Source organism: Pristiophorus japonicus, chromosome 9 (assembly GCF_044704955.1).
Source record: "Pristiophorus japonicus isolate sPriJap1 chromosome 9, sPriJap1.hap1, whole genome shotgun sequence".
Classification (NCBI taxonomy): domain Eukaryota; kingdom Metazoa; phylum Chordata; class Chondrichthyes; family Pristiophoridae; genus Pristiophorus; species Pristiophorus japonicus.
The window spans coordinates 219,864,468-219,891,494 of record NC_091985.1 but is presented as its reverse complement, the minus strand read 5'-3'; the positions used below and the strand labels follow the sequence as shown (position 1 = coordinate 219,891,494).

Below are 27,027 nucleotides of genomic sequence, written 5' to 3'. Positions count from 1 at the left end.
TATGTAGATTTCAGCAAGGCTTTTGATAAGGTCCCACATGGCTGACTGGTCATGGAAGTAAAAGCTCGTCAGATCCAGGGCAAAGTGTCAAGTTGTATCCAAAATTGGCTCAGAGGCAGGAAGCATAGGGTAATGATTGATGGGTGTTTTTGTGACTGGAAGGCTGTTTCCAGTGGGGTTCCGCAAAGCTCAGTACTGGAACCCTTGCTTTTTGTGGTATATATCAATGATTTAGAATTGAATGTAGGGGGTATGATTAAGAAGTTTGCAGATGATACAAAAAATTGGCTGTGTGGTTGATAATGAAAAAGAGCGTTGTAGACTGCAGGAAGGTATCAATGGACTGGTCAGGTGGGCAGAACAGTGGCAAATGGAATTCAATCCAGAGAAGTGTGAGGTGATGCATTTGGGGAAGGCTAACAAGGCAAGAAAATACATAATAAATGGTAGGACACTGAGAAGCGTAGAGGGACTTTGGAGGGCATGTCCACAAATCCCTGAAGGTAGCAGGACAGATAGATAAGGCATACAGGGTACTTGCTTTTATTAGCCAAGGTAGCATACAAGAGCCAGGGAGGTTACACTTGAACTGTATAAAACACTAGTTAGGCCACAGCTAGAGTACTGTGTGCAGTTCTGGTCACCACATTACAGGAACGATGTGATTGCACTAGATAGGGTACAGAGGAGATTTCTGAGGATGTTGCCTGGACTACAGAATTTTAGCTACGAGGAAAGATTGGATAGGCTGGGGTTGTTTTCTTTGGAACAGAGGAGGCTGAGGGGAGACCTTATTGAGGTGTATAAAATTATGAGGGGCCTAGATAGAGTGGATAGGAAGGACCTATTTCCCTTAGCAGAGGCGTCAACAACCAGGGGGCATAGATTTAAAGTAATTGGTAGGAGGTTTAGAGGAGTTTTGAGGGGAAGTGTTTTCACCCAGAGGATGGTGGGGGTCTGGAACTCACTGCCTGAAAGGGTGGTAGAGGCAGAAACCCTCTCCACTTCTAAATAGTACTTGGATGTGCACTTGAAGTGCAGTAATATGGACCAAGAGCTGGAAAGTGGGATTAGGCTGGATAACTGCTTGTCGGCCAGCACGGACATGATGGGCTGAATGGCCTCCTTCCGTGCCGTAAATTTCTATACAATGATCATGAGGCAGTTTAAAAAAACAGTCCCTGACCAGAGATTGCTGGATGCTGACACTCGTTGCTCACAAAGATAGCATGTCCCATTCCTCAGGCTGTAGGAATTCACAGAACAATGGCAATGTATCTTGGAGCAGAGACGGTTAAGTGGAGATGTGATAGAGGTGCTTTTTTTTTTTAGAGCAAACAAGGAGAAAATATTGTCAGTGGAAGGATGGCTGGTAATGAGAAGACACAGATTTTAGATAATTGGCAAAAGAATCCAGAGGGGGAATGAAGAGACAGTTTTTATGCAGTGAGTTTTTATGATTTGGAATGCACTGCCTGAATGGTTGGCAGAAGCAGATTCAATATTAACTTTCAAAAGGAAATTGGATATATAGTTGAAAGCAGAAATTTGCGGGGCTGTGGGGAAAGAGCAGGGGAGCGGGACTAATTGCGTAGCTCTTTCAGAGAGCTGGCATTAGCATGATGGGCCGAAAGGCATCCTACTGTGCTCTGATTCTGTAACATCAGCTCCTCTCTGCACACTAGCACGGAGAGAACATGGAAGAATCTTTAAATCCAGCCCACTTATTGGGGACTCTTAACATTAACAAGCCCCAGTTGCCTGAATGTGTTCAGTCCTGGATGTGTTTAAAAGCACTGGAAATAATGCAATTGAACCACTGCAGTCATGATGTGGAAATTCTGGTGCGTCAGCAGGTGAGATACCCCAGTGAATCCCTTTCCACACACTGAGGTTGACTTGAATGATCCAGGGTCCAAGGGTTTTGGACATCAGGTAATCAAGCTCACAAGAACATAGATTGTGATAATTCCCTCAGTCTGCAGAATAGAAGTATAGTGGCTTCACAGGCGATCTTCTGGAGTCTGTTCCAACTGACAATGGCTTAAATTCAGGGAATGGGATTGTTTGGACCTATCCATTGACCGTCTCCTGAACTCCTGTTAATTCCGGGAGTTTTGTCCATCTGTGACCAGACTATAACCACAAGCCCGTCTGGTTATCGCACCTATACAGTCCCTGAGGTTATTATTAGATTCACACCCAGACACTGGGCCTTTACTTGTCTAGCACTTCATCCGATAACATGGGGCTCAGTAATGTTTCATTCCTCAGAAAATCATCATCATAAGCAGTCCCTCGGCGTCGATGATGACTTGCTTCCAGACCAAAGATGAGCACCCAGGTGACCGATGAACTCATTTTAAACGGTTTAAACATTTTAAAATGCCTGTGCCTGAATTATTTTAATGTGAGCTGGCCGTTGCACACCAGCCACCACACGGACTGGACGGAGCAAGGTCTTGGTCCAGTGGTAAGGGGATCCAAGACAACTGGAGACCAGGCTCTGCCACATGTGCCAATACATATACACAATCTCAAACATACTCCTACTGTCCTCCTTCCTCCCTCCTTCCACAGGGCCCCTCTCTATCTCTATATCCCTGGATCCTTCCACAGGGCCCCTCTCTATCTCTATATCCCTGGATCCTTCCACCCCTCTCTATCTCTATATCCCTGAATCTTTCCACAGGACCCCTCTCTATCTCTACATCCATGGATCTTTCCACAGGGTCCCTCTCTATCTCTATATCCATGGATCTTTCCACAGGACCCCTCTCTATCTCTATATTCCTGGATCATTCCACAGGACCCCTCTCTATCTCGATATCCCTGGATCTTTCCACAGGGCCCCTCTCTCTCTATATCCCGGGATCCTTCCACAGGGCCCCTCTCTATCTCTATATCCCTGGATCTTTCCACAGGACCCCTCTCTATCTCTATATCCCTGGATCATTCCACAGGACCCCTCTCTATCTCTATATCCATGGATCTTTCCACAGGACCCCTCTCTCTCTATATCCATGGATCTTTCCACAGGGTCCCTCTCTATCTCTATATCCATGGATCTTTCCACAGGACCCCTCTCTATCTCTATATCCCTGGATCTTTCCACAGGGCCCCTCTCTCTCTATATCCCGGGATCCTCCCACAGGGCCCCTCTCTATCTCTATATCCCTGGATCTTTCCACAGGACCCCTCTCTATCTCTATATCCCTGGATCTTTCCACAGGACCACTCTCTCTCTATATCCATGGATCTTTCCACAGGACCCCTCTCTCTCTATATCCATGGATCTTTCCACAGGGTCCCTCTCTATCTCTATATCCATGGATCTTTCCACAGGACCCCTCTCTATCTCTATATCCCTGGATCTTTCCACAGGGCCCCTCTCTCTCTATATCCCGAGATCCTCCCACAGGGCCCCTCTCTATCTCTATATCCCTGGATCTTTCCACAGGACCCCTCTCTATCTCTATATCCCTGGATCTTTCCACAGGACCACTCTCTCTCTATATCCATGGATCTTTCCACAGGGTCCCTCTCTATCTCTATATCCATGGATCTTTCCACAGGACCCCTCTCTATCTCTATATCCCTGGATCTTTCCACAGGACCCCTCTCTATCTCTATATCCCTGGATCCTTCCACAGGGCCCCTCTCTATCTCTATATCCCTGGATCCTTCCACAGGACCCATCTCTATCTCTATATCCCTGGATACCATTAACTAACAATATTATCGATCTCAGTCTTGAAAGCTCCAATTATCCCAGCATTCACAGCCTTTTGGGGAGATAATTCCAGTTTTTTTTACAGCCTTTTATATGAAAAAGTGTTTCCTGATTTCCCTCCTAAATGGCCTAGCTCTAATTTTAAGATTATTTCCCTTCATGATAAAATAGTTTCTCCATATCTAACCTATCGAATCCTTTTAACATTTAAACACGCTAATCTGTAGCTCAATGTTTTTATTTACTTGATATTGGCACTAATGTGGATCAGAACTGTGCCCCCTATATTCTAGGAAAAAGCAAGGTTTCTGGGAGATATGACTATGTTGAACTGAGGACTGTACACAGCTGGGTTATATCATTGTGTTGTAATCAATGCTCCTATCACAGTGTCCTGACCTAACTCTCATTACTTTCCACAACTTCAAACCATTAGCTTCCTCTTACAACCAGGCTTTAAAAAACCCAAGCTCGATGGCACCAATTACTTCCTGATTTATTTTGCTTTCTAATGTTTTTAACCATCCTTTGTTCCTGTGTATCTCAAACCATGAATTTCTCAACAAGAAAAAATGAGCTTGTTAGCTGTAGTTAAAGCTTTGATACTTAACTCACTCCAACTGTTTTTTTTTTAAACTTTGTTTTAAAATGAGAGGACCTGCTCATACTTTTTTTTTTTTTAAAGTGAAAATTAGTGGCGATAATTAACCTCTGCATTTGTAATCATGGGTCAGATATTTGAAGTGTTTTAAGTCTCTTGTTTTCTCATCCCTATAAATAGTTTCAGAACTTGTTAACGTGAAGTATTACCATGAAGGAACACAGTGCTAAGTTGTTTATACTGTTGGTTGCTAATCCAAAGCTGCAATTATCTTGCAGCTCCGATAACTTCATTTATTTAATATCATCAGAACAAGTAAAGCACAACGATGTACTGCTCAGCTTAACAGAAACTCATCATATTTCTGGTGCCATAAATATAAGATAGTCACTAATAAATCCAGGAGGAAACTCAGGAGAAACTTCTTTACTCAGAGAGTGGTTAGAATGTGGAACTCGCTACCACAAAGAGTCGTTGAGGTGAATAGCACAGATGCATTTAAGGGGAAGCCAGATAAACACAAGGGACAAAGCTATACAAAGTTATTTTCATCGGGTTAATTAAAGTAGGGTCAAAAGAGGTTCGAGTGGAGCATAAACACCAGCATAGACTGGTTGGGCCAAATGGCCTGTTTCTGTGCTGTATATTCTATGTAATAGCATGAAAAGTCAAATAAAGGGAATTATCAGCACAACAGTTTGAAAGATTATCAGCAGTACAAGAATTTATAAAACATTCATCCGTTCCATATTCATGTGGGCCCAGCTTTCTGCAGGGCCCTGTATTACAGAACAGTGTATACTCGCTGGTGTGTCAGCAGAGTCCAGGACCGAGGGAATTCTTTCCCACACACAGAGCAGGTGAACAGTCTCTTTCCCGCTCTCTCCAGCTGGTGTCTCTTCAGCTCCTGGGACCGTTTAAACTTTTTTCCCAATCCCGAACGTTTCACTGGCCTGTTCCCAGTGTGAACTCGCTGGTGTGTCTGCAGGTGGGTCGGCCGAGTGAATCACTTCCCACACACAGAGCAGATGAACGGTCTCTCCCCAGTGTGAACTCGCTGGTGTGTCAGCAGAGTCGAGGACTGAGTGAAGCTCTTCCCACACACAGAGCAGGTGAACGGCCTCTCCTCAGTGTGAACTCGCTGGTGTGTCAGCAGAGTCGAGGATCGAGTAAATCCCTTCCCACACACGGAGCAGTGAAATAGTCTGTCCCCACTGTGATCACGCTTGTGTGCCATCAGATTCCCGAAGCTTTTAAAGCTCTTCCCAGTCAGAACATTTAAAAGGTCTCTCATCGGTGTGAACAAGCTGGTGTCCTTTCAGATTCCCGGAGCTTTTAAAGCTCTCCCCACAAACAGAACATGTGAACGGCCCCTCATCAGTGTGAACTCGCTGGTGTCCCTTCAGATCCCCAGAGCTTTTAAAGCTCTCCCCACAAACAGAACATGTGAACGGCCCCTCATCAGTGTGAACTCGCTGGTGTCCCTTCAGATCCCCAGAGCTTTTAAAGCTCTTCCCACAGTCAGAACATGTAAATGGTCTCTTATCAGTGTGAGTTCGCCGGTGTGTCATCAGGTGGGATGTCCGAGTGAATCTCTTCTCACACACGGATCAGGTGAACGGCCTCTCCCCAGTGTGAGCACGCTGGTGTGTCAGCAGGGTGGAGGAGAGACTGAATCCCTTCTCACACACGGAGCAGGTGAATGGCCTCTCCCCAGTGTGAGCACGCTGGTGTGTCAGCAGGGTGGAGGAGAGACTGAATCTCTTCTCACACACGGAGCAGGTGAATGGCCTCTCCCCAGTGTGAGCACGCTGGTGTGTCAGCAGGGTGGAGGAGAGACTGAATCTCTTCTCACACACGGAGCAGGTGAATGGCCTCTCCCCAGTGTGAGTACGCTGGTGTGTCAGCAGGTTCCCGAAGCTTTTAAAGCTCTTCACACAGTCAGAACATTTAAATGGTCTCTCGTCAGTGTGAACATTCTGGTGTGTCAGCAGGCTGGATGACTGTTTGAATCCCTTCCCACACATGGAGCAGGTGAACGGTCTCTGTCCAGCTCCCTCCAGCTGGAATTGCTTCAGCTCCTGAGACCTTTTAAAGCTTTTCCCACAGTCAGAATGTTTCACCGGCATGTCCCCCCCATGAACTCACTGGTGCCTCAGCAGGTGGGATGACTGAATGAACTCCTTCCCGCACACGGAGCAGGTGAACAGAATCTCTCCTATTCTCTCCAGCTGATGTCCCTTCAGATCCTGGGAACTTTTAAATCTCGTTCCAAAGTCAGACCATTTAATTGGTTTCTCATCACTGTGCATAACCTGGTGTCTCAGGAGGGTGGAAGAATAAGTGAATCACTTCAAAAACACGAAGCAGGTCAACCGACCCTCATCAGAGTGGACATGCTGGTGTCTCAGCAGCACGGATGGTGCAATTAATCCCTTCCCACTAATGGAGCGGGTTAACGGTCCCTCCCTACTGCAAATTCACTGGTGTTAATCACAGCGGATGATCGAGTGAATCCCATCCCTCACACAAGCAGGTGAATAGGCTCCCTCAGTGTCTCGGCGCTGGTGTCTCTTTGGGTACTTGTAGATTTTGAAGGCCTTCCCACACTCAGATTGAAAAGGTCTGTCATGAGTGTGAACTCGCTAATATGCCAGATGATTCGAGGACCGATTGAATTAGGTCCTGATGAATCGTGTGACTCTGTCAGATCTTGACGTGATGTTTGTTTTGAGTTTACAGTTGGTAAATGCTCCTCTTCTAAAACCCTGTAAAAGGAGTGCAGATAAAATTCAATACAGTGAGGTGGTCCATTTTGGTCGGAAGAATGAGAGACAATACATTCCAAATGGTACAATGTTAACAGGATGGAAGAAGAGAGAGACCTGCGGATGCCTGTGCAAAATTCTTTGGAGGTGGCAGGACAGGTTAACAAAGCCAGGAATTGATGCTAAATCTATATAAAACACTACTGCATCTCGCTCTCCAACCAGTATTCCGTTCTGAGTACTGGTGAGGGTGAGGAATATAGCCAGGGCCAAATCCATGTCACCACGAGTGGCTCAGCTGTACAGCGGGGGAGGGAGGAAGGAGGAAGATAGGAAAAGCAATAGTGGTAGGGACTTCGATAGTCAGGGGAGCAGACAGGTGTTTCTGCGGCCACAGATGTGACTCCAGGATGGTATGTTGCCTCCCTGGTGTTAGGGTTAAGTATGTCACTGAATGGTTGCAGAACATTGTGAGGAGGGAGGGTGAACAGCCAGAGGTCGTGGTCCAAGTTGGTACCAACGACAGAGGTAGAAACTGGATGAGATCCTGCAGGCATTATAGGGAGTTAAGAAAGAGATTAAAAAGCAGGACCTCAAAAGTAGTAATCTCCAGATTACTCCCGGTGCCATGCGCGAGCGAGTATTGAAATAGTAGGATAGAGCCGATGAATGCATGGCTGGAGAGATGCTTCAGATTCCTGGGGCATTAGGACCGTTTATGTGGGAGGTGGGACCTGTACAGGCCGGACGGGTTGCACCTCAACAGAGCCGGCACCAATATCCCTGCGGGGAGGTTTGGTAGTGCTATTGGGGAGGGTTTAAACTAAGTTGGCAGGAGGATGGACACCAGGATGTAAAATTATAAAGGAAAAACAAAGGGCACAAAGGATTGGGAGAGACGGATAGCACCAAAGCAAGAAATAGTAAGGTATTAGGTGGGGTCAGACTAAGAGAGAACACAGAATGGTCTAAGATGGGTTTATGGTGTATGTATGTAAACACATGAAGCATAGTAAACAAGGCTGGTGAGCTGCAGGGAATATGATGTCATGGCAATAACGGAGACCTGGCTCAAAAAGGGCAGGATTGGGTATTAAATATTCCTGGATATAGGAGTTCAGGAAAGATAGGGAAGGACAGATAGGAGGTGATGTGGCAGTATTGGTTAAGGAGAATGTTGCAATGCTGGAGAGAGAGGATGTCCTGGAGGGGTCAAGGACAGAATCTATATGGCTATGGTTAAGAAATAATGGAGGTTATGCAATAGATGTATTGTAAAGGCCACCAACTAGGAGGGAAAAATATGGGACATGATGTACACCAGCACGGACACGATGGGACAGATAGCCCCATTCTGTGTCGTCATTTTTCTATGATTCTAAGGTTTATAAAAACATAAGAAATAGGAGCAGGAGTAGGCCATAGGGCCCCTCGAACCTGCTCCGCCATTTAATACAAACATGGCTGATCTGATCAAGGACTCGGGTCCACTTCCCTGCCCGTTCTCCATAACCCCTTATCATTTAAGAAACTGTCTATTTCTGTATTAAATTTATTCAATGCCCCAGCTTCCACAGCTCTCTGAGGCAGAGAATTCCACAGATCCACAACCCTCGGAGAAGAAATTTCTCCTCATCTCAGGTTTAAATGGGCAGCCCCTTATTCTAAGATTATGCCCTCTAGTTCTAGTTCCCCCTATCAGTGGAAGCATCCTCTCTGCATCCACCTTGTCAAGCTCCCTCATAATCTTATATGTTTCGATAAGATCACCTCTCATTCTTCTGAACTCCAATGAGTAGAGGCCCAACCTACTCAACCTTTCCTCATAAGTCAACCCCCTCTTCTCCAGAATCAACCTTGTGAACCTTCTCTGAACTGCCTCCAAAGCAAGTATATCCTTTTGTAAATATGGAAGCCAAAACTGCACGCAGTATTCTAGGTGTGGCCTCACCAATATTCTGTACAACTGTAGCAAGGCTTCCCTGCTTTTATACTCCATCCCCTTTGCAATAAAGGCCAAGATTCCATTGGCTTTCCTGATCACTTGCTGTACCTACATATTAACCTTTTGTGTTTCATGCACAAGTGCCCCCAGGTCCCGCTGTTGCAGCACTTTGCAATCTTTCTCCATTTAAATCATAACTTGCTCTTTGATTTTTCCTGCCAAAGTGCATGATCTCACACTTTCCAACATTATGGGGGAGCAAATTTGCAGAGAGATGCAAGAACTACAGCGACACTCAGATTCCCCACACCAGGTGTGTAGGACGATTCTATAGTAAGTTATCAGCATCCAGACACAACCCAAACCCAGCACTGGTCCATGAATGGGAACACCCGATTGGCACAGTCCTCCCATGGGACTACCTGTAAAACTCTGAATCGCGTCCTGGAATCTAACCACAGGTACCTGGGCTGTACAATTGTTCTCAGTCCATTGAAACCGAGTTGAGGGCCTGTGTCATTAACAGAATGTCACAGTGACCAGATGCTGATGTATCTGAGTGAGCGACAATGTATCTTTCGATCACCAGCCACAGGATTCTGGAGAATTCAACACATTGAAACAAAATAACCCATTTTTGAAATGTCTCCTTTCACACTCCTCCCCCGCTGCCTGCAACAGATACACTTTGCGACACTCCTCAGTCAGGCTGTGTTTCCACTGTTCACTGTCCAAGAACAGACACTGTGAGATTGGAACTGAATCAGGAACATTCACTACTAATTTGGGGGAAGAAAGCAGCACTGATTTGAAAGAGCGAGGTGATTTACTTTCTCTGTTACCTTACACTGTACACTCAGCCCAAGAATGGCCTCCCCCTTCCACCACTCACTCCATGTTCCACAACTAGTTCCTGCTCCACTCTGCCCCTTACAAACAGCCCCCGACTGCCGCTGAACTTACCCCGACACAAAGCCCATCTGTGGACACAGTCCCAATGCGATGAGCTGCTGGAAGGAGGCTGCTGTTTGCTCCCTTACTCGGGCCCGGGATATCTGCACTCCCTGATGTGTTCAACGATCATCAGCCGAGCACAGAGGAAACGGCAGCCGCTGACAGAGCTGAAGGAGGGGAGCTCGCCTGGGCCCTTCCCGTCGGTTTAAACACTGTGTGGGGAGGGGAGGAGCAGCATGTATTTAGCACATGCTCAGACCATCTTTTTGTCACAAATTAAATTGGGATTGTTTCACAAGTTGCTTTTATCACTCATAGGGCCCAAATTTCCACATGATTTGCACCTGATTTTTAGGAGCAACTGGTGGAGAACGGACTATCTTAGAAATCGCAATTCTCCACATTTTTTTTTCTGCAGTTCTAGTCAGGTAGAACAGTTCTACTTTGGAACAGAATTTTTTTCTTCAAAAGGGGGCATGTCCGGCCACTGACGCCTGATTTCAAAGTTTCCACAGTGAAAACGTACTCCAAACTAAGTTAGAATGGAGCAAGTGAAGATTTTTGTAGAACTGAAAAAATCTGTTCTACACATTAAAAAATCAGGCGCAGGTTACAAATTAGGCGTCCAGAACGAGGTGGGTGGGTGGGAAGGGAAGTCATTAAATTCTACAATAATTCCTTATTTATACTTCTACAAATATTATACAAATAAATCCAACCTGAATAAACATTTATAAGCAAAGAAAAGATTAAATAAACCATCTTCCTACCTGTGTGAAGGCACGGAGAATGCTGCAGTCAGCCTGAGGCGCCCGTTCTTCCCGCGGGGGGGGAGGAGAGGAGGCGCCCGTTCTTTCCCACGGGGGGGCGGGGGGAGGAGGCGCCCGTTCTTCCCGCAGGGGGCGAGGAGGCGCCCGTTCTTCCCGTGGGGGGGGGGGAGGAGGCGGCGCCCGTTCTTCCCGCGGGTGGGGGGCGAGGCAGTGAGAAGGCTGCAAGTGCTGATGGCAATGTGCGTTTATTAAAAAAATTTTCAAAAATTAAACAGCGACAAAGAACTACAAAAATGGCCGAGTGCCAATGTTTTTTTCACACTGCGCGTGCGCGAACGCTCCAACACACAGCGTTGCCGGCAGGGAAAAAACTAATTGAAATAGTACCCGCCCCCTCCCACTTACAAAATCGGCGCGAGTGTAGGCTCCGCCCCCCTGGGCACCGCGCCAGGCAGACAAAGAGCTGCAGAACGCTCCAGAATCGCGATTTTTTTTTTAGGCACCGTTTTAGGCGCGAAAAACGGGCGCCCAGCTCGGAGGGGCCCCCGTTTTTTATCGTGTGGAAACTTGGGCCCATTAAATGGGCCACATTGAGAGCATGTTAGTTATCATCCGAATTACTGAATAAACAATTGTGTGAGCCTGACACTGGAGTAAGAGTGACTAACCTGTTCTATTTGTTCCGTCAGTCTCTGGTGTGAGTGTTTCCCTGTCAGTTTCTAATAGGCGGATGTGGGTTTTACTTGCATATTATTGTTCAGATATGTGGATGTGGGTTTCATACTGTACCGGTCAGTTTCTGTGATGTGAATGTGGGTTTTACTCTGTACCTGTCAGTTTCTGGTATGTGAATGTGGGTTTTATTCTGAACCTGTCATTTTCTAGTATCTGAGTGGGATTTATTCTGTATCTGTCAGTTTCTGGTATGTGTGCGTTGGTTTTATTCTGTATCTGTCAGCTTCTGGTATGTGAGAGTGTGTTTTATCCTATATCTGTGATTTTTTTTCTCTCATTATATTGGATGAATGCGATTCAGAAATATTTTGAGTAGAGACGAGCTATTAGTACATAATATAAACCATATGTGTCTGTGGTACAGTGAGTGAGTGTGGGATTCACTCTGTATCTGTCATAAATGCAAGTGTTTGTTGTTGCTGTAGAAATGAAGCTTTTCAGTTACTTACGGTGGCTAACATTTACGCAGAAGAAAATGTCAGAAGCAGCCTCGTGGATAACCATCAGGAAAGTGCTGTTACTGGTGAGATCACGATGTGCTCGATACAAACTTGGCTAATAACTCTAGAGGTGATGGAAAAGAAAGCAACATTTGAGCGAGATGAGAAAACATAATCAGCACAAGGAGCCCAATCAGAGAGCTGGTGGGCAAGAAGCAGTGAGCTCCTGTTTACTGCCCGATTCTATTTCCAAAACAATGGGGAAGAACAGTCCCTGGATCTGTGAACTTGGAGGCCTTTCAGCACATGGAACCTGGAGGCAAATCATACCTTCGAGCCTGTTACATAAGGAACAGGAGGAGGCCATTCAGTCCCTTCGAGCCTGTTACATAAGGAACAAGAGGAGGCCATTCAGTCCCTCGAGCCTGTTACATAAGTAACAGGAGGTGGGCATTCAGCACCTCAGCCTTGCTATAAAGGAATTGGTGGAGGCGATGCATCGACTGGATACTGTTACACAGGAATAGGGAGGCCATCCATCCTCTGGAGCCTTTCACATCGGAACAGGAGAAGGCCATTCAGACTCTCAAGCATGTTATGTAGGAACTGGAGGAGGCCATTCAGCCCACCGACAATGTTATAGGAACTGGAAGAGGACAATCATCCCATCTAACTTATTACACAGGAACAGGAGGTGGCTGTTCAGCACCGAATGTTGTTAGACAGGAACAGCTAGAGGCCATTCTTCCCCTTGAGCCTGTTACATTGGATCAGGAGGATGCCATTCAGCCCTTCCATTCTGTTATGTGGGAAGAAGAAGAGTCCATTCAGCCTCTCTAACATTAGAAACACAAGCAAACCACTCAGCCTTTGATTCTGTGACATGGGAACAGCAGGACGTTTTTCATCCCCTCGAGCTTCTTACATTAGGAACAGGAGAAGACCACTCAGTCCCTCGGGTCTGTTACATAGGAATAGGAGTAGGCCAATTCCACCCCTCGGAACTGTTAACCAGGAACAGGAGGTGACCATTCATCCCCTCAAGCCTGTTACAGAGGAATTGGAGGAGGCCATTCAGCCCCTCCTGCATGTTATATAGGAGCAGGAGGAGGCCATTCAGCTCTTCGAGCTTATTATATTAGGAACTGGAGAAAGCCATTCAGCTCCTCAAGCCTATTACATTAGGAACTGGAGAGGGTCATTCAGCTCCTCGAGCCTATTACATTAGGAACTGGAGCGGGTCATTCAGTTGCTCGAGCCTATTACATTAGGAACTGGAGAGGGCCATTCAGCTCCTCGAGCCTATTACATTAGGAACTGGAGAGGGCCATTCAGCTCCTTGAGCCTATTACATTAGGAACTGGAGAGGGCCATTCAGCTCCTCGAGCCGATTATATTAGGAACTGGAGAGGGCTATTCAGCAACTGGATTTAAAAAGCAATAGGATGATGCAATTCTGCCCCTTGGGTCTGTTACATTAGGAATAGGACAAAGGCAATCATCCCCATGGGATTGTTTCATGGGAACAGGAGGAGGCCATTCAGCCCCTCAAGCTTGTTACATAGGAACTGGAGGAGGCTATTCAGCCCCTGGAACCTGTTACATCAGAACTAAATGAGGCCATTCATCCCATTCTAGCCTGATACATAGGTACAGGAGGAGGTCATTCTGCCCCTAGAGGTGGTACATATGAACAGGAGGAGGCCAATAAGCCCCTCATGTTTATAACATTAGGAACACGAGAAGGCCACTCAGTATCTCCAGTCTGTTAAATTAGGAACAGGAGACGGTTATCAGCCCCCTCGGGCCTGTTACACAGGAATAGGAGGCAGCCATTCAGCACCACAAACATGTTTAATTCGGATAACCTGTCTGTGTACCCGCACAGTGTGATAGGTACCATACCTACTGTGTGTGAGAAGGAGCTGGTTGCACTGTTCCTTATGTCTCAGGTGGAGGAAACTTCACATTTGTTCCGGTTCCTTCAATTCCTTGCCTGTAGGAGGATAAGGTACCTCTGATCATTCAAGAACAGGAGAGGTAGAAAAGACTAAAGTGATGAATGTAATCGTTCAATTAATATTCATTATGAACATTCACAAAGGGAAGCCAGCGATACAAACAGTGTCAGAGTCTGACTCCACTGCAGTACTTTAGTACTGAGCTTCTGCACACCAAGCGTGTTGGGCAGATTTACAGCAATTTACTGACATCCAGACACAACCCAACCCCTGCTTCAGGATGGAGCACGGACTTTTACACAGCTCAGATTGCTACTCCCCTCTCCCAGGACACTAACCGTTCAACCAGAAACAAAGAGCCGCTGTTTAAAACGTGTCCTTCACATTTCTCACCCGGTGCCTGCAATAGATGCTCCTTGTATAAATCCTCACTGTCCGGTTCTGCTTCCACCGCTCGTTGTCCAATGACAACAAACACGGTGAGACTGGAACTAAAGCAGGAACGTTCGCTACTGGTTTGCAGGGAGAAAGCAGCAATGATTGTCAACAGCAGATCCTTCCCATTCTGTCTCCCTTACCCGGGACACACACTGTTCACACACAGCCCGAGAATGGCCTCTCCCTTCCCCCACTCACTCCACGCACTGAGACCAGTTCTTGCTCCACTCCACCTGTTACACACAGACCCCGACTCCCCCTGAACTTCCCCCGGACTCAGTGCCGATCTCTGAGCCCATCTGCGGACACGCTCCCAAAGCGATGTGCTGCTGTAAGGAGGCTGCTGCTCGCTGCCTTACCCCGAGACCGCGGTGTGTCCATTCCTGGCTGTTTAAACCATCTTCTTCCGTTCACTGACTAAATGGCGCGCACAGGCTGGGCTGGGGGAGGGGAAGGCGCATGCGCTCTTCTGCTCACTGGAAATCGACTCAAGGTTCGGGGCTTAATCGCGCATGCGCAGCTCTGCAATAATTCAGCCTTCAAAAAGCAAAGTGCACTTTTCTCGATTTACTTTTATCAGAATCTGAGCAAAGGAACTGGGCCTGGGGGGCAAGGCCAGAGAATGTTTAAAGCTGGGGGCCTTGCCCCTTTGAGATGCTCAATTTGTGATCATTCCGTGCAGGGTTTTTTTATCTTCGTGAGCCTGTCCTCACAAAGCAATCCTGCAGAAACATCGGAGGGACGGCAGAGTAGGAGTGTTTGCTGGAACTGTGCAGGAGTTAATATCTGACAGAAACTGTCCCAGTTTAATTTAATCAGAGTGAAACATTCGGTCACTGAGAGTAATACCGAACGGCCCTGAGCTGCAAGATTACAGAGAGTACAACAGGCAAGCGAGGGTTAAATGTGGGACCTTGTTTCTCTCACTCTCTGACACTGTCTCGCAGTGTGGGACTAATAATGTGTCTGTCTGTGCTACAATATCAGTGAGAGAAGGGACTGCATCTTCTGTCCCTCCAATGGGATCTTTCAGGATAAAACCGGACCTCACAGGTCAGTCTAGAACTGATACTGTGCACGTTTCTGTGTCTCACCGTCCTGCCTCGCACTCCATTTAGGGGTAAGCCATTTAGGACCGAGATGCGGAGGAACTTCTTCACCCAGAGAGTGGTGAACCTGTGGAATTCTCTACCACAGAAAGTTGTTGAGGCCAATTCACTAAATATATTCAAAAAGGAGTTAGATGAGGTCCTTACTGCTAGGGGGATCAAGGGGTATGGCGAGAAAGCAGGAATGGGGTACTGAAGTTGAATGTTCAGCCATGAACTCATTGAATGGCGGTGCAGGCTAGAAGGGCCGAATGGCCTACTCCTGCACCTATTTTCTATGTTTCTATGTTTCCCCTGTCTCTCTCTCTCAGCCCACTCTTTCTCTCTCTGTCGCTTTCCCCTTTCTCTTGTACTGTCTGTGAAGGCGGGATTCTGTTATTTCGCGTGATGTGGAAACACTTATGAGTACAACACAATAGGAGCAGGGAGGTCTTACTGCAGTTGCACAGGGCCTTGGTGAGGTCACACCTTGAATGTTGTGTACAGTTTTGGTCTTCTAATCTGAGGAAGGACATTCTTGCTATTGAGAGAGTGCAGCAAAGGTTCACCAGACTGATTCCCGGGATGGCAGGGCTGACACATGAAGAAAGACTGGATAGAATAGACTTATATTCTCTGGAATTTAGAAGAATGAGAGGGAATCTCATAGAAACATATAAAATTATGACGGGATTGGACAGGTTAGATGCAGGAAGAATGTTCCCAATGTTGGGGATGTCCAGAACCAGAGGTCACAGTCTAAGGATAAGGGGTAAGACATTTAGGACCGAGATGAGGAGAAACTTCTTCACTCAGAGAATTGTTAACCTGTGGAATTTACTACCACAGAAAGTTGTTGAGGCCAGTTCGTTAGATATATTCAAAAGGGAGTTAGGTATGGCCCTGATGGCGTCGGCGAGAGGTGCGTGGAGAGACAGTCGGGACTTCGGTGAGAGGCCTATAAAAGGCACAGCAGGGAGTCCAGGGCCCAGACTCGGCGAGAGGGATGTGGAGAGGCGTCGGGAGTTCATTGGTGAGGCCTATAAAAGGCACAGCAGGGAGTCCGGGGCCCAGCGTCGGCGAGAGGTGCATGGAGAGGCGTCGGGAGTTCGTTGATGAGGCCTATAAAAGGCACAGCAGGGAGTCCAGGGTCCAGCGTCGGCGAGAGGTGCATGGAGAGGCAGTCGGGACTTCGGTGAGAGGCCTATAAAAGGCACAGCAGGAAGTCCTGGGCCCAGAGTCCGCGAGAGGTGCGTGGAGAGGCGTGCCGGTGCAGCTGCAGGGAGAAGGCAAAAAAGAAGTAGAAAGAAACAGAAAGGTGACATCACAGCCAAGGGGGTAAGTGATTGGCTGGTGATTGGGAGTAGTTTTTCGTTTTTCTTTTTTCTCTTCAAAAACAGTGAGTAAACTTTACCATTGTTGTTGCCTATCTAAGGGTTAAGTCATGGCAGGACAGCTCGGTCACATGTTATGCTCCTCCTGTACCATGTGGGAACTCAGGGATGACTCCAGTGTCCCTGACGACTACGTGTGCGGGAAGTGTATCCGCCTCCAGCTCCTGACGGACCGCGTTGTGGAGTTGGAGCTAAGGGTGGATTCACTCTGGAGCATCCACGATGCTGAGAATGACATGAGTAGCACGTGTAGCGAGTTGGTCTTACCGCGGGTGAAGGGTCCACAGTCATATAGGGAATGGAAGACCAGCAGGAAGAGCAGTGCAAGGAAGGTAGTGCAGGGGTCCCCTGTGGTCATCCCACTGCAAAACAGATACACTGCTTTGAGTACTGTTGAGAGGGATGACTCATCAGGGGAGGGCAGCAGCAGCCAAGTTCATGGCACTGTGGCTGGCTCTGTTGCACAGGAGGGCAGGAAAAAGAGTGGGAGAGCGATAGTGATAGGGGATTCAATTGTAAGGGGAATAGATAGACGTTTCTGCGGCCGCAACCGAGACTCCAGGATGGTATGTTGCCTCCCTGGTGCAAGGGTCAAGGATGTCTCGGAGCGGATGCAGGACATTCTAAAAAGGGAGGGAGAACAGCCAGTTGTCGTGGTGCACATTAGTACCAACGACATAGGTAAAAAAAGGGATGAGGTCCTACAAAACGAATTTAAGGAGCTAGGAGCTAAATTAAAAAGTAGGACCTCAAAAGTAGTAATCTCGGGATTGCTACCAGTGCCACGTGCTAGTCAGAGTAGGAATCGCAGGCTAGCGCAGATGAATACGTGGCTTGAGCAGTGGTGCAGCAGGGAGGGATTCAAATTCCTGGGGCATTGGAACCGGTTCTGGGGGAGGTGGGACCAGTACAAACCGGACGGTCTGCACCTGGGCAGGACCGGAACCAATGTCCTAGGGGGAGTGTTTGCTAGTGCTGTTGGGGAGGAGTTCAACTAATATGGCAGGGGGATGGGAACCAATGCAGGGAGACAGAGGGAAACAAAAAGGAGACAAAAGCAAAAGACAGAAAGGAGATGAGTACACGTGGAGGGCAGAGAAACCCAAGGCAAAGAACAAAAAGGGCCACTGCACAGCAAAATTCTAAAAGGACAAAGGGTGTTAAAAAAACAAGCCTGAAGGCTTTGTGTCTTAATGCAAGGAGTATCCGTAATAAGGTGGATGAATTAACTGTGCAAATAGATGTTAACAAATATGATGTGATTGGGATTACGGAGACATGGCTCCAGGATGATCAGGGCTGGGAACTCAACATCCAGGGGTACTCAACATTCAGGAAGGATAGAATAAAAGGAAAAGGAGGTAGGGTAGCATTGCTGGTTAAAGAGGAGATTAATGCAATAGTTAGGAAGGACATTAGCTTGGATGATGTGGAATCTATATGGGTAGAGCTGCAGAACACCAAAGGGCAAAAAACGTTAGTGGGAGTTGTGTACAGACCTCCAAACAGTTGTAGTGATGTTGGGGAGGGCATCAAACAGGAAATTAGGGGTGCATGCAATAAGGGTGCAGCAGTTATAATGGGTGACTTTAATATGCACATAGATTGGGCTAACCAAATTGGAAGCAATACGGTGGAGGAGGATTTCCTGGAGTGCATAAGGGATGGTTTTCTAGACCAATATGTCGAGGAACCAACTAGGGGGGAGGCCATCTTAGACTGGGTGTTGTGTAATGAGAGAGGATTAATTAGCAATCTCGTTGTGCGAGGCCCCTTGGGGAAGAGTGACCATAATATGGTGGAATTCTGCATTAGGATGGAGAATGAAACAGTTAATTCAGAGACCATGGTCCAGAACTTAAAGAAGGCTAACTTTGAAGGTATGAGGTGTGAATTGGCTAGGATAGATTGGCGAATGATACTTAAGGGGTTGCCTGTGGATGGGCAATGGCAGACATTTAGAGACCGCATGGATGAACTACAACAATTGTACATTCCTGTCTGGCGTAAAAATAAAAAAGGGAATGTGGCTCAACCGTGGCTATCAAGGGAAATCAGGGATAGTATTAAAGCCAAGGAAGTGGCATACAAATTGGCCAGAAATAGCAGCAAACCCGGAGACTGGGAGAAATTTAGAACTCAGCAGAGGAGGATAAAGGGTTTGATTAGGGCAGGGAAAATGGAGTATGAGAAGAAGCTTGCAGGGAACATTAAGACGGATTGCAAAAGTTTCTATAGATATGTAAAGAGAAAAAGGTTAGTAAAGACAAACGTAGGTCCCCTGCAGTCAGAATCAGGGGAAGTCATAACGGGGAACAAAGAAATGGCAGACCAATTGAACAAGTACTTTGGTTCAGTATTCTCTAAGGAGGACACTAACAACCTTCCAGATATAAAAGGGGTCAGAGGGTCTAGTAAGGAGGAGGAACTGAGGGAAATCCTTATTAGTCGGGAAATTGTGTTGGGGAAATTGATGGGATTGAAGGCCGATAAATCCCCAGGGCCTGATGGACTGCATCCCAGAGTACTTAAGGAGGTGGCCTTGGAAATAGCGGATGCATTGACAGTCATTTTCCAACATTCCATTGATTCTGGATCAGTTTCTATCGAGTGGAGGGTAGCCAATGTAACCCCACTTTTTAAAAAAAGAGGGAGAGAGAAAACAGGGAATTATAGACCGGTCAGCCTTACATCGGTAGTGGGTAAAATGATGGAATCAATTATTAAGGATGTCATAGCAGCGCATCTGGAAAGAGGTGACATGATAGGTCCAAGTCAGCATGGATTTGTGAAAGGGAAATCATGCTTGACAAATCTTCTGGAATTTTTTGAGGATGTTTCCAGTAGAGTGGACAAGGGAGAACCAGTTGATGTGGTATATTTGGACTTTCATAAGGCTTTCGACAAGGTCTCACACAAGAGATTAATTTGCAAAGTTAAAGCATATGGGATTGGGGGTAGGGTGCTGACATGGATTGAGAACTGGTTGATAGACAGGAAGCAAAGAGTAGGAGTAAATTGGTACTTTTCAGAATGGCAGGCGGTGACTAGTGGGGTTCTGTGCTGGGGCCCCAGCTATTTACATTGTACATTAATGATTTGGACGAGGGGATTAAATGTAGTATCTCCAAATTTGTGGATGACACTAAGTTGGGTGGCAGTGTGAGCTGTGAGGAGGATGCTATGAGGCTGCAGAGCGACTTGGATAGGTTAGGTGAGTGGGCAAATGCATGGCAGATGAAGTATAATGTGGATAAATGTGACGTTATCCACTTTGGTGGTAAAAACAGAGAGACATTATCTGAATGGTGACACATTAGGAAAAGGAGAGGTGCAATGAGACCTGGGTGTCATGGTACACCAGTCATTGAAGGTTGGCATGCAGGAACAGCAGGCGGTTAAGAAAGCAAATGGCATGTTGGCCTTCATAGCGAGGGGATTTGAGTACAGGGACAGGGAGGTGTTGCTACAGTTGTACAGGGCCTTGGTGAGGCCACACCTGGAGTATTGTGTACAGTTTTGGTCTCCTAACCTGAGGAAGGACATTCTTGCTATTGAGGGAGTGCAGCGAAGGTTCACCAGACTGATTCCCGGGATGGCGGGACTGACCTATCAAGAAAGACTGGATCAACTGGGCTTGTATTCACTGGAGTTCAGAAGAATGAGAGGGGACCTCATAGAAACGTTTAAAATTCTGATGGGTTTAGACAGGTTAGATGCAGGAAGAAGGTTCCCAACGTTGGGGAAGTCCAGAACTAGGGGTCACAGTCTAAGGATAAGTTGTAAGTCATTTAGGACCGAGATGAGGAGAAACTTCTTCACCCAGAGAGTGGTGAACCTGTGGAATTCTCTACCACAGAAAGTTGTTGAGGCCAATTCACTAAATATATTCAAAAAGGAGTTAGATGTAGTCCTTACTACTAGGGGGATCAAGGGGTATGGCGAGAAAGCAGGAATGGGGTACTGAAGTTTCATGTTCAGCCATGAACTCATTGAATGGCGGTGCAGGCTAGAAGGGCCGAATGGCCTACTCCTGCACCTATTTTCTATGTTTCTATGAAAGGGATCAAGGGGTATGGAGAGAAAGCAGGAATGGGGTACTGAAGTTGCATGATCAGCTATGATCATATTGAATGGGGGTGCAGGCTTGAAGGGCCGAATGGCCTACTCCTGCACCTATTTTCTATGTTTCTATGATACTGTTTATGTTTCTCTCTCTGTTGCTATACATGACGGTGTGGCACTGTTACTGAGCGTAATATGGAGACACTGATACCAAGTGTAAGACTAATAATGTGTCTGTTTCCCTCTCTTTCGGTGGTGCCGTACATGAATGTGTGATACTATTATTGAGCGTAATATGGAGACACAGTTAGGGAGTTTAAGACTGATTCTGTGTCTGTCTCTCTGTCGCTCCCTCTGATAGCCATCTCTGGGTGGTGAGCATGGTATGGATAGTTCACCAGTTACTGTGATATATCCCTCATTTTCGGAGGATAGAGAGAGACAAAGAGAGGGTGGAGGGGCGGTGAACTCATAATTTCTATTTTCACGTTAATCAAACATATTTCTGCGTACGAACAATGTAACAACTTAACAGCATATATGGGTTAAGCCAGCCACAGCTGTGATTGGCTCCTGCCCCTGAATCTGGGGAACAGACACTGAGGAGCGCCGACCTCAGAGTGTTTAACACTTACTGAGCTGGGAAACTTCAACTAACCCCGAGAATCGGCAGCACAGGCCGAGCGGAGAGGTAACCCTGTGCTGGGAGCTGTAAATCTGGGATAGTTTGTGCTGTGAATGTGCAGATGTGAACATTGTGTGAGCGAGAGTGTGTTAAAGGGGCGGCCGGTGAGACTAATGTCACTGTGTTTGTGTGTCCGTCTCATCGCCGGATTCCAGAGTCCCTCTTGTGTAAAATTCAAAGATTTCCCTGTCACAGGATCGCCCTGCTGCCCTGCTCAGGTCTAAAGTGGGAATTAAACGTTAAGTTTGATGTGATTTCAAATTTCAATCGAAAAACGAAGAAAATGTCCGCAATCGGGTGAGAGAGCGCGATCAGTGCAGCAATGAAACGGGTTTAAATCTAAATTGCTGCCTTCAATTCGGAGGAAGCTTTCTCGACAACAAACATCCCGGTCTTCGGGACAGAAAGAGGCCAGTCTGGGAATCTGGAGGGCCCGGGTTGAATTGGAATCGGACAGTTAATGAGGAGAGAGAAACACAGAGAGGCTGGAGGGGCGGGGAGCTGACAGCAGGATGTCTCCGCCCCGTCCGCTCGCTGCCTTTAAGTTGCTCTGTGCCGCCGCCTCCCGTTTCATTTCTGACCGAGCTCTGACTGTCAGAGAGATTTTCCACAGAGTCGCCGACATGACTGACACTGCAGCCGCCGAAACGGCCCCTCCTGCCGCCGCCACTCAAACCAAGGCTCCCAGCAAGAAGAAGAAGGCAGCTCCCCGCTCCAAGTCAGCCGGTCCCACGTTGGGCGAACAGATCCTCAAGGTTGTGGCCGATGGCGGCGATCGCAAGGGGATGTCCCTGGCCGCGATAAAGAAGGCTCTGGCGGCCAAAGGCGTGAATGTGGAGAAGCGCGGGTCCCAGATCAGGTTCAGTATCAAGAGGAATGTGACAAATGGCTTCCTGGTGCAGACCAAGGGCACGGGCGCCTCGGGCTCCTTCAGAGTCGCTAAGAAGGAAAACCAGGGGAAAGTGGGAAGGAACGTGAAGAAACCAGCAGCCAAGAAATCTCCAGGCAAAAAACCAGTAGCCAAGAAATCTCCGACCAAGAAACCAGCAGCCAAGAAATCTCCGGCCAAGAAACCAGCAGCCAAGAAATCTCCGGCCAAGAAACCAGCAGCCAAGAAATCTCCGGCCAAGAAACCAGCAGCCAAGAAATCTCCGGCCAAGAAAACGAACACCAAGAAGGCGCCAACAGTAAAAAAGACAGCGAAAGCTGCGGCTGGGAAGAAGGCGGCAGCGGCGAAGCCCAAGAGCCCCAAGAAGGCCTCGGGCGCAAAGGTGAAGGTGGCCAAAAAGGTGGAAAAACCGAGGGCCAAGGCCAAATCAGCAAAACCCAAGAAAGCAGCGCTCAAAAAGTAAATAAAAAGTGCAACTTGTAAACATCTGAACCCAAAGGCTCTTCTCAGAGCCACCCACGCCTCTCAGAAAAGAGTTGATCCCCGAATCAAATGATCCCTGTCCCGGGGCCGGGCTCAGATTTCAGACAGAAATCATTGAACATGAAGCCAGGATACCTGGTGACTCGCTGACATTGGCTGCACTCACCCCTCCCCCAGTGTCTGCAATAAAACACACATTGAGAATGGGATGTCCGGCCCGGGCCTCACTGTAACTGGGGATGTGTTCAGCTCCAGTCTCAGTTCCTGCTCATTGTCATTTTCAGGGGGAAGAGTCTGTGAGACGGTGATACTGGCGGAGATACCCCGCCTCACAACTCAAACCCCAAACACCACATTCTCCAAATCAGCTGGAATAAGGTGTTTGTAAACTGCTGAACCCGTCTGTGAGAGAAAGTGTGGGGAGATGGAACAAGGTCTGAGATTGACTGGGAAAGGGCTGTATATAGGCGGGAATATTCGCGATTGTTAATTGTAACGGGACCTTATTTAAAAGCTTCTGGTTCCTGGAAGCTTTGAATATAAATTCCGAGTCTGTTTCGGTTCTATTGTCGGAAAACGGTTTGAAATTGGCGGCTGCAGAAAGCTGGAGGCGGAGCTGGAAGATCAGAGGCCGCTCACTGCTCTGTCTGTCAATCTTGACTGTCTCCTCCCCTTCCCGCCTCTCTCACACTGCGCTTTCTCAGTCAGGTCGGCTCCGGCTCTATAAAAAGGAGCCGGCAGCAGTTCACTTCTCATTCAGCAGCTGTTTGAGTGAAGAGTCGGTATCATGTCTGGTCGAGGGAAAGGAGGCAAAGGATTGGGTAAAGGCGGAGCCAAGCGGCACCGTAAAGTGCTCCGTGATAACATCCAGGGCATCACCAAACCAGCCATTCGCCGCCTGGCTCGCCGTGGCGGTGTCAAGCGGATCTCGGGCCTGATCTACGAGGAGACCCGCGGGGTGCTGAAAGTTTTCCTGGAGAATGTGATCAGGGATGCAGTCACCTACACTGAGCACGCCAAACGCAAGACGGTCACTGCCATGGATGTGGTGTACGCTCTGAAAAGGCAGGGCCGCACTCTCTATGGATTCGGCGGCTGAATAACTCGACCCTTTTCCCCCAATCACAACATAAAGGCTCTTCTAAGAGCCACCCACCGATTCACAGAGAGAGCAGCGACCTGGGGATCGGAGTGCGGACAGTTGGGTTGGGAAATGGTTTCGGCTGTTTAATTAATGGAAAGAAAGGTTTGGATTTATATAGCGCCTTTCACGACCACCGAACGTCTCAAGACATAGAAACAGAAAATATGTGCAGGAGTAGAATAGGCCATTCGGCCCTTCGAGCCTGCACCGCCATTCAACAAGATCACAGCTGATTACCCACTCCAGCACCTCCACTCCCCGACCCCCGCCCCCCCTCAGCCGCAAGGACCACATTCAACTCCCTCCCGAACACATCCAATGAACAAGACCAATGAAGTACTTTCGCTGTAGGAATATGGGAGTTATTAAATATTTTACAACTGTTGTAAATATGAGAGATCAAAAACTCCGGCAGACAGTCACAACTACCGAGCAGGATACACAGTCCCAGACATTACAGTCTCCCCTCACAGATAATTCCTGTCATGTGCGGTTTCTGTGTGAGAATCGGTTAAATGGGACGGCACTGGCGGGATTGATGCGGGACTTTATGTTTACAGGAAGCAGTGACCGGGGATTTATTCCCGCCCGGTACAGACGGATCACGGAATGGAACAGAATTCAAACCGGAATGTGACAGAATGGGATTGGTGACTTATAATGGGGCACAATCGCCGTTATAAAGAGCGGGATTCTTAAATTGCTGGCGGGAAATTAGATTTTATTTAATCTCTGTTGGTTGATATTCTGAAATTGGCGGGCTTTTTGAAATTGACCAACTGTCAGTTTCAGTTCAGCCAATCAGGATCCAGTAATCCCCACCTTTCATTTTCACTCGGTGCTTGGTTCAAACTTGATTGGCGGTCAGGCTGCAGCCAATCACAGCCCCGGGGCGGACCCTCACACACTTTAAAAGGAGGCACAAGAGGAGGCTGCATTACCAGTCCCTGTGTCCCAGAGTCCGTTGAGATCCGTTCAGAAAATGGCCAGGACCAAGCAGACAGCGCGCAAATCCACCGGAGGGAAAGCTCCTCGCAAACAGTTGGCGACCAAAGCGGCCCGGAAGAGTGCTCCGGCCACGGGCGGAGTGAAGAAGCCTCATCGCTACCGACCCGGCACCGTGGCTCTGAGGGAGATCCGCCGCTACCAGAAATCCACCGAGCTGCTGATTCGCAAACTGCCCTTCCAGCGCCTGGTGCGGGAGATCGCTCAGGACTTCAAGACCGACCTGCGCTTCCAGAGCTCGGCCGTCATGGCCCTGCAGGAGGCCAGCGAGGCTTACCTGGTGGGGCTCTTTGAGGACACCAACCTGTGCGCCATCCATGCCAAGCGAGTCACCATCATGCCCAAAGACATCCAGTTGGCCCGCCGCATCCGCGGGGAGCGCGCCTAGACTCCCCCTGCCTCGGCTCGAAGCTTCAGCACCAAGTGAAACAACGGCTCTTTTCAGAGCCACCAAATCAGCAAAGGAAAGAGCTGCGATCTCCTGTAACCAGAGCTTCGTGTTGTTCATTAACCCATTGTAGGGACGGGCAGAGGGTGTGGGACTGATTACTGCTCGTGTGTTCATATACCAGCTCGGTTCACATGGGAGTTATTGACGATTAACTGATGAGCCCTTTAATATTTTCGGAAACTGATATCGGCTTTACGTCGCTCTGACCCCAAGTTCCCCGGGGCAGAGCACAGATTTCCCCATTCGGTGTTGCCGGAGAATGGGGGCAGGCAGATCTGGGAAGCACTGCAATGGACCCGGGTTCTGTATGTGTTGTGCAGTGCGGTCTAAACTGACCGGCTTAGCAGAGAAATACAGAGCCCGGGAACGGCCGGAGCTCCCGAGAACGAAACCAGCATTCAAACTATCTCAAACCAGACCAGAATTAAACTAGGCCCTTTTATTACTACATTAATTCATCATCGCCGACTCTCTCGTTTTCAGACAGATTAAAGAATATTTAAAGAACCGGTGGCGGTATTTATACAATTGTTGAGTGACAACTGTAGTTCAATTATTCGCTGTTAACGGGAAGAGTGTATCTGTGAGCAGAGAACCGTACTGCAGAGACCGTGAACTGAAAACTCCCGCATACAGATAAAGGGCAAGCCATTTAGGACTGAGATGAGGAGAGCATTGTTAACCTGTGGAATTCCCTACCGCAGAGAGTTGTTGATGCCAGTTCGTTAGATATATTCAAGAGGGAGTTAGATGTGGCCCTTATGGCTAAAGGGATATTGAAAGAAAGCAGAAAAGGGGTACTGAGGGAATAATCAGCCATGATCTTGAATGGTGGTGCAGGCTCGAATGGCCGCCTCCTGCACCTATTTTCTATGTTTACAGGTCTAAAACAGGCCAATCTATCGGTACATGAACTAAAGGTCTCTGACTCCATTAAGACAGTAAGCAGCCCTTTCACAGATACTGTTGGTGGCTCTGAAAAGAGCCTTTGGGTTATTAGATTAAATCTTGTCCGCTTTACTTGGTCTTGGACGAAGTGGTGGTTTTCTTGGGCAGCAGCACAGCCTGGATATTCGGCAGCACCCCGCCCTGAGCGATGGTCACCTTTCCCAGCAGCTTGTTGAGTTCCTCGTCGTTGCGGATGGCCAGCTGCAGGTGTCTGGGGATGATGCGGGTCTTCTTGTTGTCGCGGGCCGCGTTGCCGGCCAGCTCCAGGATTTCAGCGGTCAGATACTCGAGCACAGCAGCCATGTAGACCGGGGCTCCGGCACCCACACGCTGAGCGTAGTTCCCCTTTCGCAGGAGCCTGTGAACACGGCCCACAGGGAACTGCAGTCCGGCCCGGGAGGAACGAGACTTGGCCTTGGCGCGAGCTTTACCGCCGGTTTTTCCTCTTCCAGACATTTCCACGATCCACAAGTTCAGAAAAAAGAATGAGAAGCTCCTCCCACATCTGCCCTTCTTATAGCTTCTGGAGG

At 47.9% G+C, this 27,027-nt stretch overlaps 3 protein-coding genes across 11 annotated transcripts in view; 1 reads left to right on the top strand and 2 right to left on the bottom strand.

The window, feature by feature from the left end:
* Positions 1–27,027, bottom strand: part of LOC139273731 (zinc finger protein 664-like) — a 316,000-nt gene that overhangs the window by 269,794 nt on the left and 19,179 nt on the right. The gene's annotated exons all lie outside the window — the stretch shown is intronic.
* LOC139273727 (zinc finger protein 3-like) lies at positions 4,555–14,780 on the bottom strand. 9 transcript variants are annotated; one of them, XM_070890783.1, is made up of 5 exons: positions 14,705–14,780; positions 13,852–13,942; positions 11,956–12,070; positions 10,011–10,213; positions 4,555–7,102 (listed from the first exon to the last, which is right to left on the bottom strand). In XM_070890783.1, exon 5 carries the CDS (start codon positions 6,461–6,463, stop codon positions 5,945–5,947), a length of 519 nt encoding a protein of 172 aa, XP_070746884.1. In that variant the 5' UTR covers positions 6,464–7,102; positions 10,011–10,213; positions 11,956–12,070; positions 13,852–13,942; positions 14,705–14,780; the 3' UTR covers positions 4,555–5,944. The 9 variants fall into 9 exon arrangements, with proteins under 9 accessions (XP_070746884.1, XP_070746883.1, XP_070746885.1 ...); XM_070890782.1 differs by lacking the exon at positions 10,011–10,213; XM_070890784.1 differs by lacking the exon at positions 10,011–10,213 and having other exon boundaries at positions 13,856–13,942.
* On the top strand, positions 23,737–24,048 carry LOC139273736 (histone H4). The gene has a single exon (XM_070890797.1). The coding sequence runs from the start codon at positions 23,737–23,739 to the stop codon at positions 24,046–24,048; it is 312 nt and encodes a 103-aa protein (XP_070746898.1).

Excerpts from the sequence above, each read along its gene's own strand:
- LOC139273727 (XM_070890783.1), bottom strand. The coding sequence starts at position 6,463 with ATGCCGGTGAAACATTCTGACTGTGGGAAAAGCTTTAAAAGGTCTCAG.
- LOC139273736 (XM_070890797.1), top strand. The coding sequence starts at position 23,737 with ATGTCTGGTCGAGGGAAAGGAGGCAAAGGATTGGGTAAAGGCGGAGCC.